General features: G+C 38.3%; 1 protein-coding gene across 1 annotated transcript; it reads right to left on the bottom strand.

Moving 5' to 3' along the window:
• Positions 1-814: 814 nt before the first annotated feature.
• On the bottom strand, positions 815-20,621 carry LOC149024505 (Mal d 1-associated protein). Its single transcript, XM_089144739.1, has 2 exons — positions 20,386-20,621; positions 815-1,525 (listed from the first exon to the last, which is right to left on the bottom strand). Exons 1-2 carry the CDS (start codon positions 20,598-20,600, stop codon positions 1,150-1,152), a joined length of 591 nt encoding a protein of 196 aa, XP_089000865.1. The 5' UTR covers positions 20,601-20,621; the 3' UTR covers positions 815-1,149.
• Between the last annotated feature and the right edge of the window lie 2,023 nt (positions 20,622-22,644).

Below are 22,644 nucleotides of genomic sequence, written 5' to 3'. Positions count from 1 at the left end.
AGAATAAGAAAGATTAAAAGAAAAGATCAAAAAAAAAGAAAAAAGTATAAGAATTATTTTGAGTTAAAGAAAAGATCAATGATGTTCAAGTTCAAGCCTTTGACCTAGCTACTCTTCTGGTGCACATTGACCATACAACCGCATGGATTGAGTTATATGGCGGTTGAATGAGAGCCATTCAATCATCAAAAACTGTGAAGAAAACTAAGCACGTCTATATAAGTGATTCTAACTTCTAAGGGTGGTTTGAAGAGTCAAACTTAGAAACTCATATTTTATATCTCATTCCTTAATCAATTTGACTACCCTTGGAATCGAAAGATTTATACTCATGGGTTTCCCGGGACACAACATCCACTTAGATTTCCCAAGGAATAAAAGAGCCCACTGAGATGGACCATGTAAGTTTTGTATGATGTTTTCAGTTTGACTGAATGTTTTTCTTTCTCCCAATCAAAATAAAAGGAAAGAAAAGAGAACCCAGTGATTGTAATTCATTGAAAAAATCTGAGGTTTTAACAAATAGAAGGAAAGAAATAAAGCAAACAGCCACATAAGAATAGAAAGGCTTTATGAGATTTGCCACTAATGCCTATATTTATATAGAATGCAAAGAATTAATACCATTACTTTTATTTCTTGTCACCATGCATTCAAGAGGAGAGACTCACCTTATTAGAGTTCAAAGATAGATCTCCTCGCAAATATATGGAGGAAGATTCTAATCCCAGGTTCAGGAAAACCCATCACTCAGAAACCTCTTCATTAGGTTAAACAAACATAATGAGAGATGATGTATGATTTCACAAAGTAATTAGGCTTCCCAAGGTATTCCATATACATCCAACTGAAGGAGAAACCAAATCAAAAGTCATTCCAAGTGACAGACCCAGCTGTTCCACAGCCAAAGTAGTTACGTTATAATGTAGTAAAAGGTGGAACTCTGAAGAGAGGTAAGTAGCCTCTATGTACACCAGTCTTTGAGTCATGGCACCACCTTGGAACAAATGATCAAAGAAAACTCACATAACCACTATTTGTTAAAGCATCAACTGGAGAGACTTATTCTCAGTTCTATTTCTAGAAAAACTTAGGATATTGAAGCATCTCCAAACTCATTGTCATTAACATTTTGTCCACTACTCCGGATCAAACATCTTTGAACTGCCCAGCAAAATCGGAAAAAGGTGATTCCTCATTCTTTTGTTTTGGAGGAGAAGCAAAGCTTCTGGGTGGGCTGCGTTCGATTGGTATCCCTCTCCTTGAGGACGGTGAGGACTCCTTGTCATAATGAGGAAGGTCCCCAAAATTTTGAAAGAAGCCATTCTTCATCTCTTCAACTGCATCTAAGAATTGATTTATGCCACCAAACACGCTTCGCTCAATGGCTTCCACGTCACTGCGTAGCCCGGGGAAGTTGAAGGGTTCAATACCAGGTGACTCGAAGGGAACAGAACCTCTAGTCATCTCGTCAGTTACATCATCTTCAGTGTATTCTGTGTTGGATTGAACCACTTCAGCAGGCCTGGAAGAGAACACCAGAAAGGATCACTAACACTGAAAACTGGGGAAAGCTAGGTCCCTTTGTATTTGATAGTAACAACAAAACTACTACTACTAAGTATCATCCCTACTAAATGGGAGGAGTTGGATTGATGGTAAAAACAACACATTGACAATAACTATCAACAAAACCCACAAAAAGCTTAGATTTGAAATTCTAACTCCTCCAGTCAACCCAACAACCATGCATACAGAACTCATTAGAAGATATCAGCAAACAGAAACATTGAATGGCTTCACCGAACATATCTACTAGAGATTTCAATTCCACCCTGCCCCCCTTTTTTGCGTGAATGAGTAGTTTGCCCCTCATGACCTGAGGCAAAACAAAGAGTTCCTTGGAAGATACTTGAGGAATAGATGCATCTATGCAGGGCTATATCTGTTTCACAACTGGAAAACTTCAAGATTTTATGCAATAAGATTCATAAAATACTTACTCAAGGCTAGAGCTCTCTACTAACTGATATTTGCACTGGCAAATGTCAATAAGTTGTAATACATATTTCTTCAAACACTTAATTTTAATAATCCTCTAATCTCCAAACATAATTATCACAAGACTTCTGTAGAAGTTTTCCTTTGATTTTCTTTGTTCTCAGGTTTTAAGAATGAATCATGAACACAAGATGCAGTCTCTAAGAACCCCAAGAGATGAGTGGAAGAAACTCCCAACACAGGGCATGCCCTTCTAATCATTGCCCCAAACAAACACTGAACCTTGCTTACACTCTATAGTTAGTATTGAAATCTATGAGAACCATCAACTTGGCTGGAAAATCCTACAGTTTCCTATTCTGCTCCATGTCCATCACTTGGACTGTTATAAATTCTGCTGGCTGGTTGTGATCTCTCCACAACAGCAGAACTCCCTTACAAATAAGCAGGGATTTAGATGCAGGATTTCACCTTTGATATACCTTCTGCCTTCTATGGTACTTGAATTCTGCCATCGATGATATCTAATTTCATTGTGGAATGAGAGGACCCAAATCTCCAATAGGTCTCTCTCAATGCAATATTTAATTCCTCTATAAATGGTGAACATTTCCATTGCTAACACTAGAGGCTCCTCATCCCCTCCCTGCAAAAACCATGTCTGGCCTTTCCCCCCCACCCAAAAAATATATATATATATATATATATATATATATATATATATATATATATATATATATATATATATATATATATATATATATATTATATAAAGGAAGGGCGCCAACTCTCAACCCAATGATGAATGGTTTGTTTAGAATTCTAGATTAGGTCTTCTACGTGATTGTAATTCTACAAATTTATCCTATAAAGAGAGAGCGTTTTCTTGGAGGATCTAACAACGAAAGGGTGACTCCAATCATCCTCTTTCTCTCGATTTATCTTCTACTCAATTTCTTCTCTTCTTATCCTTTTCCAGCTCTCTTTCTTTACAATTTACAAGCACAATAGGAATATTTCGTCTATTCAGAAGGATTCCCAGAATGCACGATATATGATCATAGAAAATGTAAATATTCGATAGTATCTGTTTTGAGAGAATGGAGTGTAAGAGAAATTCAATGTTATAACTTTCAAAATAAAGCAAATGGTTCATAATCATTAGTAGTGTCAGTTTCTCTGTGGGGAACCAACTCAAGAGATTTGGGTCTTGCAGCTAGGTACTGAGGACCCTCCACACTCGTCAACGTGTGAAGGGTTTATACTAGGAAAGGAAAACCTTAACCCTCTTCTAAGAAAATCAACTAACAAGTCCTTTATGTTCCTACCAATCCCTAATTCTGATCTTCCTCCCCAAAACACTGCTTCTTCATCTTCACCTCTTCTGTTGGAGGAACCAGGTGCCAACTTGCTACTAGCAACTAATACAAAGTGATTGCTAACTTAAAGAAAGTCTGAATTAGTCTTAAAATTGTGGCGGAGAGTGGTAAAAGGATTCAAGGGTGGATTGAATGCTCTCTCCTTTCTGTGCTTAATTCAGATAATCAGATTTGATCACATAATTTCAGGTGTGACCACCATTCTTACCCTTCCATTCTTACATGCCTTTGCTGCTGTTCCTTCTCTTCCCAGCTACAGGTGGCTCCCTGTTTTTGTTCAACTTTCAGCATACTTCTACTTCTCTCTCTTTTTTGTTGGATCTTATCTTCAAACAACAGACTCGTTTTTGATTTCTTGAAATTGCCAAACTATTTTCTAGAGATAAAGAGCCAGCGGGATTCAGATATAAGACCTGCATCTGCAAGAAGAAGCATGATGTAGATTCATCACCAAATTGGGCTTCTTCCTTACAACTAAGCCTATGGCTGGGTTACATATGCATTAAGCGTTAGACCATCAGTTTCCATTGCAATGGGCCACTTCTATGTGTTTAAAATATGGGTAGTTACGTACGAAAATTGCAAGTTACTTAGTTTATGAAAGTTCTTTTAGTTTACCTCAACTGAACCAGTTGACCTAGTGAATCAATTTAAGTCATGGATCAATTTAAGTTAGCTCATGACCAGTATATCATGAATTAGTAAAATGTAATTAAAACCAATTTTGAACCAATAATAAGTTCCAAGAAATTTTAAATTTAACTTACCTAATAAGCTAAGCATTGGGTTGTAGGCTTTCCCTTTTTAGTTTAAGAATCTATTTTTGAGCCTTTTGTACAAGGTTCTAACAGACCCTACTATGGAACATAGATTTATTGAGTTGATTCTGCAAGCTGCTAATGCATTCTTATCTTCTGTGTAAGAGTTCTGATCTAGAGAGTAATAACTAAATTGGGGTGGGACCAGTGAGAAAATATCCAGCTAACTTCTTAAGGGGAATAATTGCTTGACCAACATAGGGTTGTATCATTGCGGATGGTTGTGAGCTGAGAGACAAGGACTGACACAAGAATACAAGATTCTTCTACAAGAAAGTCACAAGGTTGAGCACCCTAAATCACCATATCATTTTCAAGGAGAACCGTTCAATCAAATTCCACAACTCTGGTTGATGTAACCAGCCAGGACAACGCCAAGAGAGGCCACGAGAAATCCTAGGGCAGCAGCCCTTTCCTGCAGCACCTCTAGGAAGGCCAGACCTGGTCAGGCACAAATTGGTCATTTTGAATTCCTTTTTGGGGTCCTAATTGGTCAAGTTGATTGTAAATTAATTTTGGGAGTCCATACCTACTTCTATTTTGTATTTGGGTCCCTGTTTGTCAAGTTATTAGTCTTATGACACAGACCTATTCTAAGTAGGAGTCCTATCTTAAATAGGAACTCCTTTTAATTGTTAGCTGAGTTCAATTACGACTCTTTTGTTTGTTGAGTCCTAGTAGGTCTTCTTTATTTTAGTCTATAAATTCAAGGTCTCGGCTTGTAAACAATTCAGTTATTGGTGACTAATAAAATTGAGAAGCGAGTTTGCAGCCAACGGAGTGCAACGGATTGGTGTACGGTTTCCAAGTCAAAGGAAACCATGCGGCACCTTGTTTGAGTGCGCTTCTTCACCTATTTTCAATTCTCAGCAGCATTAATCAAGTAAGCAATCACCCAAAACCTTCCCTATCTCCTATTCCCTCTCTTTTCTCTCCCATTCTTCCCTTCCTGCTTACAGCATCTAGATAGCCTCTCCCAAACCCCACTTACCAGTAATTCCCTATTCCCTCTTCCAAATTCCCACCCCTCTTGGACTTATCATCACTCCATCCCCCTTAACCTTTGACCCCAGCAGCAGCCCCAACTCTAACCCCAAAACCCTAGATTCCCATCTCTATTTTTCCTCTTAAACCCTAAACCCTAGAATTGAAATTGGAATTGACAGCATAGTTGTTAAGGCATCGCCTAAGCGTCGCCTAGGCGTCCGGGCACCTTCGGAGCGCCTCAAATCGGTGTCGCCTCATTTTCAGGCAATAAGGCGACCGCCTTGGGGTATGAGGCATTGCCTAGGCGTCGCCTCAAGAGCCTCGGACGCCTTATACCCCAAGGCATCCGCTTTTTTTCTTTTTTAAATCACATGAAAGATGCCAAATCGAAGGCATATATTGAATTACTTATTAGATTCCAATTGTAAAGTATCGATTGTTTGAACCTATATGCATATTTATAATGACACTACATGTGATTAAATGTTAAAATAAAAAATAAAAAATAAAAAAAAAATCAAAAGAGAATAAGTTCTTGACTCAAGTCTCACACTCTCACTCTCACTCTAATCCCTAATCTCTTTCTCTCTTCTTCTCTTCCATTCCCATGACGACACTTTGGCAAGCCGCACGACAGATGACTTCTCTTCCTTTCTTCCCGCAGCTTTTTATTTAGGACCTACTATGTGTGGTTTGTAGTATGTTGAATGACTTGAGGTAGGCTAATATTAGTTTTTTTTTTTATCATATAAGATATGATAGATTTATAATGAATTGGAGTGAATGAGATGTACACTAAAAATTTCACTTAAAATGCCCCAACCGCCTCAAAAGCGCCTCGGAGGGCGCCTCATCAACTCATTGCCTCAACTAGCCTAAACCACCTCGCATCGCCTCATTGCCGTGACAACTATGATTGACAGACAATAATTCAGATTTAGTTTCAAACAATATCCTCTTAGAAACCTCTGCTGAACCTAATCAACACTTCCCTCAACCTAAATTCACCCCTAAACCCTAAAAACCCTAACTGTAGGGTTTAAAAACCTTTTCCCTATAATCGCAGGGTACAATCAACCCCACTGAGTTTTAAGAACCCTAACTACTGCAAATTCCAATTGAAGTGATCCTGAAGACTAGTCCTCAATTGGGGATACATTAAGTAGTATAGAAGCTACAGATAAATCAATGGTGCCAACACCATGGGAGAAATTTCGAGTACCCTGAAGATGAAGAGTACTATGATGACAAAATCTGTGAATGCTGTGACCAAAATGCCGGTGGGTGAAACTGCAAATGAAGACTGGAGCAGGTGTTGCATCTTTTACACTAGACTCAAATCAGATGAATATTCAGCCAAGGAACTAGCTGACAGTAGTAGTAGCGTGAATGTGGTATCTAAGGAGATTCGTAGAAAAAGCTAATCTTAAGACCAAGAAACAGCCCAACCCTATAGAGTCTCCCTTCTAAACAGTTATAGATTGGAGGTTTCTAAAGGTGTTCAGTATCCATCAGTCTCCATTCCTACTCTAAGGAGGTCTACTGCAATGTCGTCCTGATGAGATTGTCTGACTTATTTTAGGAGACCCTGGTTGTATGATAGTGATGTTGCCAACATGGGTAGGGAGAATAAAAGTAAGTTTATATACAAAGGTCAGAAGATTGTCTTCTTACCCCTGAACCTACTAGAACTTAAGAAGCAAACTCTTAGAACAAATAAGAAAACTTCCAGTACCAAAGAAATTTGAAGGCTCCATCAGGGAAAACAGCCTCAGTGTAGCTTGTTCACCAAGGTCAATATTCCCCAACCAGAGGAAGAACTATCCCCAGCTATCCAGAAGCTTCTTTATGAGTTCTTAGACCTAGTACCAGCAGACCTACCCAGTGGGCTGCCCCCATTGCTCATTAAGCTATTGACCAATACCTAAGAGCACTACTCCCAAATATGCCCGCATACCAGATAAGTTCAACAGAAAATGAATACTTACAAAGATAGGTGGAAAACCTACCGAAGAAGGGTTTCATCTCTGAAAGCCTTAGTCCCTGTGCCCTACCAGCATTGTTGACCCCTAAAAAGGACAAATTGTGGAGGAAGTGTGCAGACATCAGAGCCATCAATAAAATCAAGGTAAAATACAGGTTTCCAATTCCCAAACTTGATGATATGCTTGATATGCTTACAGGGTCATCGATTTTCTCCAAACTAGACCTCAAAAGTGGGTACCACAACTTTAAATTAAACTGGGATGAGTCAAAGACAACATTCAACACAAGAGGAGGTTTGTTCAAATGGAAGGTGATGTAAACCCGGGTTTTGGGTTAGATATCCAGGTCCCTCTTTAATAAGAACCAGCACTGGTTAGGGTTTCTAGGTGTTTAGGTTAGGGTTTTTAAAGGTTCTAATACTGTTTGGATATGGTGGAATTGAAGTTCCAGATCTGAATTTGTATCAGAGCTCAAAATCCACATTTGAAAAGTCAATCCTAGACAAGGTATGAATAGGAATAGGTTTCGATCAAGGCTAGGAAAGGGCCTAGGGTTGAATGTGGGTGGAGACTGAACTGGGAACAACTGGCTTTTAATTTCAGAAGTTATCCTAAGGGTTTAAGGGTTGAAATTTGAGTTATAAGAAGTCCAGAAAATTTCAGAAAATTCTGCAACTTCATCACGAAAGAGATGAAGCGCAGGTTTTCCTAAACTCCAAAACTAGGGCTATAATGAGTAAACTGAAGTTATAAGTCAATCCTATAGGCTAGGGCGACTCCATTGAGGGTGGAATGGGGCTGATTTGATGAGGGAATAGATGAATACTGGTTAGGACTGAGGATGTGAGGAAGAAGAAAGTGAAGGGGGGAAGGCTACAGCTGCAAGGGAAAGAGTTGGGCTTCCCTAGGATTGAAGGGGAAGGGGTAAGTGATGTATGCGATGGGGTTGGGAAGTGTAGAACTAGGCCAAACAATAGAGGGAAGGGACTGCTAGGGTGGCCGACAGAGGGGGAGAGGGTTAGGAACTTAGGGTGTGTGTGGGCATATCTTACTCACTTGAAGTTGAAGAACTGCAGAATGCTGTGTGTAGAATAAATTGTCGTGGAGATTGAAGGTCTTGAGGTTGGAGAACAATGCTCAAATCTAGCCACATGTCACCCTCCCAAGGATCCCACGACTTCCCAAGTCTATATTCTCAAAACTCAATTCATTAATTCATCCAAAACTGAAATATTACATCAAATAACTAGGCTATTTATAGCCTCAACTGACCTTCCTAGACTCAACTAATGATCCCTACTAAATTGGGTTCAAATTACCTACTTGAATAGAACTTAACTAAATAGAACTCCTTTTAAGATAAGGTTCCTAAAATTAGGAAACCTTGTCCTCACCTACTAACAACTCCAACTAATAATCGAAGACCAACATTAACTCAACAATTAGGACTCCAAAACAGGAAATAAAAACAGAATTATTTTCATAAAATAAAATTGGATTTGGTCAACCAAATATGACTCGATCCAGGGTAAGAAAATAACCACTCTAACCCTGGATAAAATTCCACCCCCTTTGGTTTAGGCCTTGTTTCAGAATGGGCATGGGGCCCTTCTAGGCTCTTTTGGGGCTGCCAGGGGGCTTGATACATCAGAAGATTATGCCTTTTAGTCTAACCAACGCAACCCACACTTTCATGAGGGTTATGACACAAGTACTTCAAACCCTTTATTGGGAAATTTATGGCTATATACTTTGATGATAAGGAATGGTCATATTAGAGTTGGTTTGGGAGTTGCTCCCACAAGTGATAAGCTTCGAGAAAGTCGTTTGAGGTGTCACGACCATGTTCAATGGAGACCTATAAATGCCCATGTACGAAAAAGTGATATAATCCAGATTGAAGGGACTAAAAGAGCTGGGGATAGACCTAAGATAACCTTAAGAGAAGTGGTGAAAAGGATATGCATAGCTTAGGCCTTGTATCTAGCATGACCTCAAAATAGAACTGATTGGAAGGCATCAATCCATGTAATTGACCCCATTTAGTTGGGACAAGGGTTATTCTTGTGGGTGGTGTTGTGGTTGTATACTTCGATGATATATTGGCGTATAGCAAGGAAACAGCGGAGCACTTGAAGAATTCAATAAAACCTCTCCTTTGTTTTGGTGTTTATTCTATTTTTCTTTTGTTATTTTTTTCTCTTCCGCTTCTATTAATGGTATCAAAGCGAGGTTCAAAATCATAAAGTAGCACAGCTAATCCTTTAGTTTAAAAGGTTGCTTCTTCATCTTCACATCTCTCACATATGAAGGATAAGCCAAATATCTCACACGCCATGGATGCTTTCACATGCATGGTGAGACACTTAAACAATACCACTTTAAGATCTCTCACATACAAATTCTTAGTCAAATCTACTCAAAAGTGCCAAATACTAATTATACTATTAGGATATTAACAAAGCTAAGGTTATTTTTGCAAATTTTACATTTTGGCAAGTATTGCGCAATTAGTTTGCTAATTTTGACTGTGGAAATAATTGAATCCTTAGGTAATCAATGTGACCCCTAAGCTTCCTATTTATAATAATGTGAAATATACAAAGTTACATAATTACCCTTACTAATCAATTGAATAACAATAACTTGAACCGCAACTTATAATTAAACCAACCCATAAATAAATCAAACCAACCAACACTCCCCCTCAAGTTGAGGTATAGATGTTAGTCATGCCCAACTTGCTAAAAATAGGGTAGAAATTTCCTTCCTTCAATCCTTTAGTAAAGATCTCCAGATCTCACAAAAGGCATGCATATTAGCCCTTATTCTAACTTTCCTTTGACAAAAAATCTATCTTAATATGTTTTGTACGATCATGTTGCACCAGATTATTGGCTATATTGATGGCAGCCTTGTTGTCACAATATAACATCATGGGACTTGTAACAAGAAACCCAATATCTTCTAATAGACCCTTCACCCATAAAAGTCCACATACTCCTTGAACCATGGATCTATACTTGGCCTTTGTACTAGACAATGACACCACATTTTGCTTCTTGCTTCTCCAAGTTACTAAATTGCCCCCAACAAATGTACGGTATCCTGATATTGATTTTTTTGTCAGGTGAACTAGCCCAATCAGCATCTGTATAAGCTTCCACTTTCTATTTGAGGGTTACAAAAGTATTTACTTTCTTGGTGTGGATTTCAAATACTAAAGTATTCTAATAACAACATTCATATGAGTCAAGTATGGGTCATGCATAAACTAGCTCACTAGATTTACTAAGAAAGCAATGTCAAGTCTAGTGTAAGACAAATAAATTAGTTTTCCAACCAACCTCTGATATCTCCCTTTATCTACTGGTACTCCCTCTTTCTCTTTAAGCCTCTTTCTCTTTAAGCTTAATGCTTGCTTCAATTGCTATCCATGGCTTTACATCCCAACATTCCGACTTCCGAAAGTAAGTCTAGGATATACTTGTGTTGGGACAAATAGATGCCTTTTTCTCATCTAACGACCTCAATTCCCAGGAAATACTTAGAGTTTTCCTAGATCTTTAACCTCAAATTCCTAGCCGAGGAAGCTCTTCGGCTTTTGTATTTCTGCCCCATCATTTCCAGTGATGACAATGTCATCTACATAGACTATAAGAAGCGTGATGTGAGTTTCTCATGTTTTCACAAAGAGAGTATGATCAACATTACTTTGCTTGTAACCAATCGATGTCACAGCTTTTTGGAGGCGTCCAAACCAACACCGGGGAGATTGCTTCAACCCATAAATTGACCGCTTCAACCGACAAACCTTCCCTTTTGTTTTGCTATCAGAGAATCCATGTGGGATTTCCATGTAGACCTCTTCTTTTAATTCTCCATGCAAAAATGCATTCTTTACATCTAATTGATGTAAATCCCAATTTTGATTCACAACTACTGATAACAAGACCCTGACTGTATTCAATTTTGCAACAGGAGCATAGGTCTCTTGATAATCAATTTCATAAGTTTGAGTGAACCCTTTGCAACCAATCTAGCCTTCAATCGGTTGATTGAACCATCCATGTTCTATTTTACCATGAACACCCACTTACAACCTACTAGTTGTTTCCCTGAAGGAAGAGTAACCAACTCCCAAGTACCATTCTTCTTTATAGCCTGCATTTCCTCTACCATTGCTGCCTTCCAATTTTTATTAGCATAGGCTTCCTGCCAAGCCTTTGGAATAGATGCAATTGATAAAGAAGATATGAAAGCTTGGTAGGAGTCAAACAAAGAATCATTGGAAACGTATTTAGCTATAAGATGCTGAGTACACGATCTAATTCCTTTTCTAACAGCAATAGGGAGGTCAGAAGAAGATACCTCAGGGATACTTACATGACCGGAATCTAGGATCAGAAGATTGAAGTGGTAACATGTCAACCTTCTCTACTTGTTGTTGCCAATTGGTTTTCTTCCTGTGATAGGTTTGCACATCTTTGTTTTGGTCAATTTGCTTTTGAAATACCTCAATAGTGTGCCTTACAAGAGTGGTCTCCCCCTGGATAGGATCCTCATAAGGTTCAAATAGGGAAAGGGAAAACTGGGTGTCTACATGTATGTTGGTTGAATGCTCCCCTGTTCAGGAATCTCTTCCTGAACCTCTAATTGAGGCTGAATTAGGGTTGGTAGGTTTCTATATGTAACAGGAACATCCAAAGTGGGGAAAAAAACCTCTGCTCTTAGAGTCTCCCCCTGGAGAGGTGTAAAATAAGGAGTAAACTCATTAAAGATGACATCCATGGACACTATTGTCTTCCTCGAAGGAGGATGGTAACATTTGTAACCCTTTTGAGTACTAGAATACCCCAGAAAAATGCAGCAGAGGCCACAAGGTTCCAACTTACTCTTGTGAGTCGAAGTTCTAGCATAACACACAAATCAAATATCCTTGGAGGAACTATAAAGGAAGATGTCACTTGAAGGACCTCACTCGGGCATTTGAAGTCAAGGATTCTACTAGGGATCCTATTCATGAGGTATGATGCAGTGAGAATTGCGTCACTGCAATATTAGTTGGGGACATTCATGGCAATTAGAAGAGAATGAGCATTCTCTAAAAGATGCCTATTCTTCCATTCGGCCACTCCATTTTGGGCCGTAGTAGCAACACAACTAGTCTAATGTATTATGCCAGAATCAGAGAGGTATCTCTGAAATTCTTTTTCATTATGGTCGGTTCCATTGTCACTACGAATGACCTTTATAATGGCATTGAAATGAGTTTTAACCACATTATGAAAATCTTGAAAACATTACAAAACTTCATTTTTTTATTTTTTTTTTTTTTTTTGTTTTAAAAGATAAATCCACATGGAGCGAGAATGACAATCAATTAAAAGTAACAAAAAAAAGATGGCCAGTAGTAGATATACGGCGACAAGGCCCCCACATATCATTATGAATTAACATATAGCGGCCCGCACACAAGATTGGTTTCTGTACCATTTCTCCCCACCCCCCTTTTTAGCTTGGGTTTTACTCTTTGACTCTTTAATGTGTAAGATCCCCAGTGGATTTCAATTAAATAAATAAAGCTTTAATTTTCCCACAAAAAAAAAAACATAAAAGGAATAGAACTTATATTATTATGAGAAGCCAAATAACTTGAACGAATCTGTTTAGCAAAAACACAAGCTTCACAAAAAAAAATTCCCTATGACAAGATGAGACTAAATTGGGGAAAAGTTTTCTAAGAGTTCCTATAGGGGGATGGCCTAGCCTACGATGCCACTGGTGGAGAGCTGACAAATTGACCGGATGAGGAATAGCTAGCATAGCAGAAGAAGAGGCTCCATTCGATTCCAACAACTAGAGGCCACTATCTAGTTTACCACGTCCAATCTCCTTCCCCGTTACCAAATCTTGAAAGACACGGTAGGAGGGAAAAAATGTTACCATACAATTCAAGTCATTGGTAAGACTACTAATGTAAAGAAGGTTAGTGTAAAAAAAATGGAACATGTAAAACTGAAGACAAAGAAAGGGACGGTGAATGTTGTATGATTCCCTTTCCAGCAATGGAAGAGTAAGAACCATCAGCTATATGGACCTTATCTTTCCCTGAGGTAGGTAAATAATTCAAGAAAAGAGAAGCATAACCTGTCATATGGTCTGTCATTCCAGTATCAATAATCCATCGAGTAGAAACTAAAGAAGCATGGAAGCCGTTAAATACGGTACCTGAAGTAGCAAGGTAGGAATTCAAATGTGTAGTTGACGAGGCATTGGAAGAGGTAGTGGCAGCGGCAGTGGTACGCGACTGTAGAATGCGCCTTAGAGCAAACAATTCTTCCTGGGAAAAACCGATATTTGAAGTAGGGGTAGTAAAAACAGTTTCTGAATAATGAGCCTTGGGTTTACCCTTCTTTTGAGCCCTTTTTTGTTCAAAATCTGCAAGTTTTCCATGTAATTTCCAGCATGTGGCTTTGGTATGATAAGGCTTGTGGCAAGGCTTACACTTAACCATATCTTTAACTAATTCTGTTTGGGACACCATACTCACATTCTGAAGAGCATATTTTTCCACTATCGGGTTATGTAACATAATTAGACGACGACTCTCCTCACATTGAACAAGTGCATAGGATTGTTCCAATGCAGGAAAGGGAGAGCAACTCAAAACCTATACTCAAATCGGATCATACTCCACATTTAAGCCAGTTAAAAAATCATACACCTGAATTTTGTCAACATATTTCCTGTAAGCAACCACATCATCAGGATTAGTCGGTTGGTAGTCACCGTAATGGTCTAACTCTTGCCAGAGAGAGCGTAATTCAGCATAGTACTTGGCAATTGTCATCTCTTTCTATGTGATCTCATGAAGTTTCTTTCGTAACTCATAGATCTGCACATCATTCCCTAGTTGTCCATAAGTCTCTTTAGTAGCCTTCCAAATCTCGACTGCGATATCCAACAATAAATATCCCTTGGCTAGATTTGGATGCATGGAATTCAAGAGGAATGACAAGATAAGAAAGTCCTTATCTTGAAGAATGCCAGCAGTCAAAGGTTTGGTTGTAGTGCCCATAATAAGACCGACTAGACCTCTTCCAATAATTGTTAAATAGGCGGAACGAGACCAGATCAACTAATTGGTTCCATCAAACCTAACAGAGAGTGATGGAAGGTTGGGATAATTTTCATGACCAAGAACACCACCAAAAACATCCGGTGTAATCATATCTTCAGTCCACTCACCAAGAACACCACCAAAAACAATTTTGATCAAACATTTTGAAAAATTCTGATCAAACCTTCTGAAAATTCTGAGCAAACCTGATGGAAGGGCTGATCAAGCTGCTGGAGAAAAATCTGATAAAACCTGCTGTTCTGCAGGCTGCAAACTGGTTTTGAAATATCCCAGAAAGGTGAAGGAGGTCAAAAAAAATTTCTCTGAGCTGTGATATTTTTCGGATTCAATGTTGCAATAATTTTCTGATCAATACTGCATAAAACATGCTGTTAGAAGAATCTGAAACATCACAGGAGGTGTAAAACTCCAAAAAAATTCTGCATTGCAGTAGAGAAGAGAATAGCAGAAACAAAGGAGAAAGGAGAGAAGGAAGAAGCTGTTAATGGCAGAAACACAGCCAGAAAGAGAGCAGAGGCTGAAGAAGAAAGAAGGAAGAAAAAATCGATAAAGAGATAGCGGAAGAGAAAGAAAAAAAAAAAAAGAAGAAAGAGAGAAGCAGAAAAAAATAGAGTTTTTTCTTGGTGTTCTAGAACACAAGAGGAAGAAGAAACAAAGGAGAATGAGAGGAGACAATGCTGACTATGGCGGAAATAGAAAGAAATAGAAAGCCAAGGCAGAAGAAAGAAGAGAAAAGAAAAAACAAATCGTGGAAGAAAGAGGCGGAAGAAAGAAAGAAAGAAAAATATAAACACCTTGGTTTTTCGATTCTAATTTAACTTGGGCTCTGATGCCATGTGAAAATAATTGAATCATTAGGTAATCAAGATGACCCCTAAGCTTCCTATTTATAATAATGTGAAATATACAAAGTTAAATAATTACCCTCACTAACCAACTGAATAATAATAACTTGAACCACAACTTATAATTAAACCAACCCACAAATAAACCAAACCAACCAACAATGGCTTACCATATTCAAGCAAAATACTAGATGGACACAATTTTTTGACGATTAGAAGATTCCCATATTATGTCTCGCAATTATGAGACTTTGACTTTTCCTAAGGAATGATAAAACCCTATGCATACGGTGGAACTATGGAAGTGATGCTATTACAAAGGCCCATGGAATCAAACAATTGATCATTGAACACTCGATGAATAAAACTATGAATAAGAATGTAGTTTCAACAACTGGAAAAGCTAAAGGCTTCCTTGTAGATGTTAGTAATGAATTTACTAAAAACATTTCAAGGCTGAAAAGAGCACTTACATGGAGGCGTTTATATCCACTTGTTATGAAACCATGAACGGAATCTATGTCCACATTATGAAAATGACCAACTAGGGCTAAAAGCTAGAGGAGACAGTGAAAAATAACATAATTCCTTTCTTGTTTGGAAAATTATGCAATGACTTCCATCACAGTTAGAAGTCGATAAGACTTCATATAATGCTAAAGTGAGGGATGAACCCTCCAGGCAATGAATTCCATATCAGTATAATAAGAAGCTGAGTTCTCATTTCGTTGCTCATGATGGGAGTAAACAGTTTTGGGAAGGAAATCAAGCAGGTTACAAGCCAATCAAAAAAAAAAAAAAAATGGAAGTTTTAAAAGAAAGTATTTCTTTTGCAACAATGATGGACATGGAGAGATAGACCATCATAGTCACAAAAATTGGCTTTAAAAGACAAGAGCCAAGAAGTAAGAGAAATTAAATGAGTGCGGGTATTTACAAGCTCTCTTGTTGTGAATGTGGGTTGATTCTGCCATTGCCATCAAATCACATCATCCATTGAAGAACAGCATCTACAGTAATTAACTCACTACTTTATTCTTACCGTCTACTTGTGCATTAGAGAAGTCTTGGAATACAGTGCCCACAAAGTTTTGGAAAAAAAGATACCTCTAAATGAGAAAGATCTGTCTTGAAGATTGAAGCCCTACTTCCAGATTCTGTTAGCCAAATGTTAAAGACATCCTCAAAGTGGAGAAACAAGTCTTTGTCTCCATGTTAGCACTCTTCTTTCTTATAACCCCGACAATCCTTCTCTGTTCTCCTCTTCCTAGTTTACCCCTTTTACAGATACGTTACATTTCAGACACTTGAATTCTGTTATAGCAAAATCCTGATACCTCTGATAAATTTCAATTTACATTCAGTTTTGCCATCCCCTTTATAACCATTTACTAAAATACTCTCTGCAGCTTGCCATATCATTGAATCTTACTTTGTTTTTATTTTTTTCAGTAATGAAAACTTGTATAGTTTTTCGAACCACAAGTGTAGCCTGTTACACTTCCAATCCATCTCAAGGATAAACATCAAAGAATCCGTGAGAAGAGCTCTTTCCTCAAAATATGCTGTCAAACCTCCTAAAACGGATGTGTTCCCAAAATTCATATGCCTTAGATCTCTGGTTCTTGAATTTCATCCCCCCCCCCAAAAAAAGGTGAAAACACCCACCGGCTTTATTATTTTCGTCGGCAACAACCAAGGCAAGTTTTCCATTTATCAAAATAAACAACCCAAAGATAATCTGTTTCCAAACTTCTTGTGAGATTGACATCCTACAGGCTACCAACCAACCAAATTCAGATCTAATTCTGCAAAAAATCCACACAATCCAATGGGCTTTACAGGCTGAGGAGCAGTTTTGATTTCAAAAATCCAAAGAAAAATTCATCTTGGATGGGGATAGAAATACTAGGTATTATCACCTTGCTTCCAAAATTCATTGCCATCGAAGGAAAATTGTAACCCTCATACATGAGAGCCAAACTTTAAGAAGTAATGTGGAAATTGCAACAGCTTTTGCCAATTTCATGAAAGACCTTTTCACTTCTTCAAACCCTCTAAACCCCGATTTTGTTGAAGGTTTGTCCCCTCATCACCATAATTAATTCCCCAGGCCATCTCTAACCCACCCTCTCCAGAAGAAATCAAAGAAGCCTGTTCTCCATGGGCCCTCACAAAGCACCAAGATTTGATGGTTTTAATGCATATTTTTATCAAAAAAATTGGGACCTACTTTGCAATCAAATTCAAACCTTTGTCTATAATTTCTTTACCAATCTCACCCTTCCCTTTGGAACAAATCATACTCTACTATGTTTTATTTCAAAAGTGGATAACCCAAAGGAGGTCTCGGGCTTCAGACCTATTAGACTATGCAATTTCACTTAAGAGATTCTTGCAAAAATAATGGCTAGAAGACTCAAACCTTGCCTCCTAAACCTCAATTCACCATCTCAAGGAGCCTTTGTTTCCAATAGACAAATCACAAACAATATCATGATTGCCCACGAAAATTTTTCATTTTATGGGCAAAACAAAGGCAAAAAGTGGGTGTGTGGCTTTAAAGTTGGCTATGTCCGAGGCTTATGATCAAGTTGCATGGGGTGCAATAACTAAACTAATCCATCTATAGGGGTTTGACAACCATTGGTGTTCCCTAGTCAAGACCCTCATATCCTTAGCCTCTTTCTTGGTCAAATTGAATGGAAGCCCCTATCTTTGGATCTCTGGGTCTAGAGGGCTCAAACAAGGTTGCCCCCTCAGCCCATACCTTCTCCTGATCATTATGGAAATACTCTCTAGACTCTTGACAGAGTACAAAGACCTCAATCTTTTCCAAGGTATCAAAATTGCTAGAAATGCACAAAAAATATCACATCTTTTCTTTGCAGATGACACCTTTCTCTTTTGAAAAGTAGAAAAAGATGATGTGCTGGCTTTACAAGCCGCAATTGACCTATTTTCTAACATCACAAGACAAATCATCAACTTTGAGAAGAGTGGTGCTCTTTCCCTAGAAATTTGGATCCTACAAAGAAAGAAGCAATCCTATCGGTTCTAGGGATTGAGGAAATGAAGAAAAATGTGGTGTACTTAAGAACTCAACTTTTTCATGGAAAGGCTAAATAAAAAAACCTCGATTCTCTTCTAACAAAGATGGGAAACAAAATGGCAACATGGAAAGCATCTTCTCTATCCTACGCAGGACAAGAAGTCCTGATGAAATCTGTCCTCCAATCTCAATCCATATATCTAATGCAGCGTTTTTGTTTTCCTGTGTGCAGAAAATTGGATGTTGTTTGCCAAAGATTTTGGCTCGGGAAACCAAACAAGACAAAACAATTAACACTCATCTCTTGGGACCAATGTTGCAGACCTAAACAACAAGGAGGGCAAGGTTTTAAGAAAATGGAACACATCAATTGTGCTTTACTTCTTTAACAAGGCTGGCGACTTCTCAATAATCCAAATTCTCTGTGGGGAAAGACTCTCAAAGCTAAATACTATGCAAATTCCTCACTCTTCAACCCAAAGGTTAAAAAAAAGGGAAGATCATGGACTTGGCAGAGTATATCCAACATTCTCCCCCAGCTCCAGACCATGGTTTTAAGAAAAATTGGCGATGGGTTGATCCATGGAGTCACACATCAATGGATCATACAATGGATGATCACAACTTTGATCTTTGGAAAAGGCAGTCCACAGTGCAAGAAATCTATACTTCTCATCAACAAAGAATCCGGGAGTCACACCAATCCTTGCTATTTCCATTCCAACATCTTTATCCCCCTCAATTCTTTCACTCTGCCTATCACCTATACCGGATTCATGGTTATCTCTTTTATCGGCAACAAGTGAATTCACGGCTAAATTAGCCAAGAAAGCCTTGTCAAGATTAAATAACCATGAATCACCAATACTTCACTCTAAATGGTGGAAATACTTTTGAAAGTTACCTAATTCACCCAAATTTTAAAACTTTTTTCTAACATCTTTTGAATATAGGATTGCCAACCAAAACCATACTCTTTAAGTGAGTAGGGACAGATCCAACCTGCAAATTTTGCAATAACAATGTTGAATCTCTTTGGCACATTTTCCTTTCGTGCAATTGGACAAAGCGAATTTGGGCAGCGGGTCCATTGGGATTGAGAACGGAAATGACAAATAATAACTCTCTCATTAATTTTTGCAATTCCCTTCTAGTTTGTTATGACTTCGATAAAGAGACTAAAATCTGGTTTTTTTTTCTTCCATATTTATAATAACATGCTATCATATATGGATAAAAAGAAATACTAAGGTCTATAATAATAAAGACCCAAACCCACTAAGACTACTTGCTGATATCAATAGGTGGGTTGGAGACCTACAACTACTTCCTAAAAAGAGAATGGAAATAACCAATGTAAGAGAATGGAAATAACCAACGTAGAAAGAACACAATCCCCACCCTTTAAATGTTGAAACAAATCTAATGACTTTGGGTATTCACCAATCCTTATGTGTGCAGGTTTATCTAATGAACTAGAAGGAGACAAATGGTGCGTGGGACTGCCGTGGGAAGGGAACATCCAAGACATTAACACAAGGATAACACCCAAAGGACAACTTCCAGAGAACACACTACAAGCCATTTGGAAAGCTATAAAAATAGAGCCAGCTGAATCAAGTACAACTCCAACAAATCTGGTGTGAAGTCATGGCAATGTATCTGATCCAAGAAAAGGAGATACAAAACTTATCCCCTTCTTTAATTCTTATTTTAGCACATATTCTACCTATAACTACCAAACTTAAAGTCTGTAATTTAAGACAGGACACAGCAAAACTATGGCTACTTACATCATATAGGACTCCCTTCTTTAGAGACTATGATTCATCATGGATGTAACTGCAAACTTTTTCGGTAAATGAAGTTATCTTTGTCTTATCAAAAAAATAAAAATAAACAATCCAAAAACAGATATTAATCCTAATATAAGTACAATTAAGAAAAAAATAATATAAAGAAATGAATAAGAACAAGCAGCAAACCAACATGGGTTACCCAACAATACCACAATTGAAACTAAACCAATACACGTAAAAAGAAGTATTTGAATTCAAATTTTATCCAGTGACAGAATCATAGAAGGTAAATGGCCTTTGAGAAAGGTGATAAACAACATATAAATCTGAGCGAAGAACATAATGGATAAGAGAACCGAAACAACAGAAAATGACCTTCCCACGCAATCTTTGAAAACTTGCTCGGTCTTCTCGCACTTCCTGACAAACTTCCCGGGCTCAACCTCTTCTGTTTTGCACTGAGATCTAACGATTCTTCTCGTCGAACAAAGGTCTCCCGAATCAAAGTTCGAGGCTTCAGTCCCGTCGATGCCGGGTGATCCTTGCTCAGAACTCGTTCCGCTGATTTTGTCTCGCCTCTCCCAACCCATCTTTTTATAATTTGTGCTAACCGTATCCTTCCAGAGTTTTAAAGTATGGCTCGGCCCCTTTTATAGGCAGCATTTCTTTGTTTGAATTCTTCACACGTGTCATTGACGGCCTTTCTCGAATCCTCACCTCTCTTTTGGAAGTCAAAGGTGTAAAGGTGCCTGACTTTTTTTTTTTTTTTTTTTTTTTTGATTCAAAGAAAACAAAGATTACAATGCAGTAAGGTTATTCATAGGTCTTTCAATCCAGATCCTATCACTTTGTCTATCTATGGCTTCATGGGCAAGTTCTTGTGCCATCTCCAGCAAATAGATTGGCTTTATTTTGATGATCGATATCCCTTTTAGGGATGATCCTAGTATCAATAGATCTTGAACCAACTCCAGTGGCCATGGCTTTTGAGCACGTGGTATGAAGTCACTGATTTGGTACCAATTAGTCCAAATAGATTCGACTTGTATGTTGTATTGTCTTGCTTTCTCCATTCCTTCTCTCAGCCCCTTAACAATAGCCAAATTGAAATTGTCCCCATCAAAAACACCACTCCAGCAATGTACAACTTGGTTGTTGACAGTGATTCCCCAACAGCATCCTGTTTTTTTTGTCCTGTGGTTTACATCACCTGCACAAAAAAGCATTGTAAGAGTAGGGAGAGGAATTGTTGTAAAGTCTGGTGTATGATCAATTTGATCATAGACTGGTGTATTGTTGGGATTTAACCTATCAAGTGGTCCCGGTGGTGCTAGATGGAGGTCACAACACCAGTTACTAATAAATTTAAACACTTTCATGGGCTGCGGTAGTTCATTCCTGAATTTCATTTCATTTCGAACATGCCATATACTGAAACAAGTGATAGCTATGATAGCAAACATCCATCTTAACACAGGTTTTTCAATGTGTGAATTATAAAATAAATCCCAACAGAAGTCAGTAATATTAGTGAAGGGTAGCCTTTCTGTTCTCAAGCCTAACGGTCCTGCTGCCCAGACCCGCCTTGTCCATTCACAATTGAAGAAGAGTTGCCAACTCGATTCACTACTTGTACCACAAAGCCCACAATTATCTAAATTTGTGTTCCATTTGGCGAGAATCTCATTGACTGGAATTCCTGCATTTAGAAGGCGCCAAAAAAAGAGTTTAAATTTAGGATGGATATTTAATTTCCAAAGAAATAACCACCAGCATTTATCAGGGAATAATGATCCTCTATTTGCAACTGTAATCTGCTGATAAGCCAACTTAGTTGTCAATTTTGGGGCATCAGAGAAATTCAATTTCCAAGTATCCATATCCAATGAAAGATGTAAATTATGAATGGCTGTAGAAATTCTAGGACAAAAAGTTAGAGAAATTTCAGAAGCCAATTGCCTTCTAGTTCTAATAATCTCAGCAACAGTTACCCCTCTCGGAGCAAAATGTATATTGAACTCCCCAACCGAATTCTCAAGTGGTTCCTTGATCCATGGGTCAAACCAGAAGGAAGTCTCATTCCCACTTCCCACCTCCCTAAAGACCAATTTCTTTAGAAAAGGTAAGACAGATCTCAGGCTATTCCAGGCAGTGGAACCAGCTTTTGCTTGTACCTTGGGATCAAAAAGGGTGGTATTGTTGAATTACTTGGCTTTGAAACATCTGACCCAAATCGAATTTGTTTCAATAAGGAGCCTCCAACATTGTTTAAGCAAATGGGCTTTATTCATAGTCTCCATCTTTTTCAGCCCTAAACCTCCCATATATTTAGGTGTACAACATCTATCCCAGGAAATGAGAGTGAGAGACTTACCTTGGCCTGATTTTCCTAGCCAGAACTTCTGACATGTCGAATCCAAAGCTTTGCAGATTTGTTTGGGAAACAAAACATATTGCATGTGATAAAGAGGCACAGCTTGTAACACAGATTGAATCAATGTAGTTCTCCTTGCAAATGAAAGAGAGTGGGCTTTCCAACCAGCTAGCTTGGCCTTGACTTTGTTTAGGATGGGTGAGAGACAAAGAGATTTAGCCTTTCCAGGAAACAGGTGGCTACCCAGATAAGTAGAAGAA

Source organism: Hakea prostrata, chromosome 2 (genome assembly GCF_041222555.1).
Source record: "Hakea prostrata isolate BN-2017 chromosome 2, UWA_Hpros_2, whole genome shotgun sequence".
In the NCBI taxonomy this organism is placed as follows: Eukaryota; Viridiplantae; Streptophyta; class Magnoliopsida; order Proteales; family Proteaceae; genus Hakea; species Hakea prostrata.
Note: the sequence above shows the minus strand (reverse complement) of the source record. Positions and strands in the feature narration are given on the sequence as shown.

Bases quoted from the DNA above. Each gene is read 5' to 3' on its own strand.
- LOC149024505 (XM_089144739.1), bottom strand. From the start codon at position 20,600: ATGGGTTGGGAGAGGCGAGACAAAATCAGCGGAACGAGTTCTGAGCAA. The intron at 1,526-20,385 runs GTCATTTTCTGT...GTTCTCTTCCAG, and splicing joins TTCAAAGATTGCGTGGGAAG to GCCTGCTGAAGTGGTTCAAT.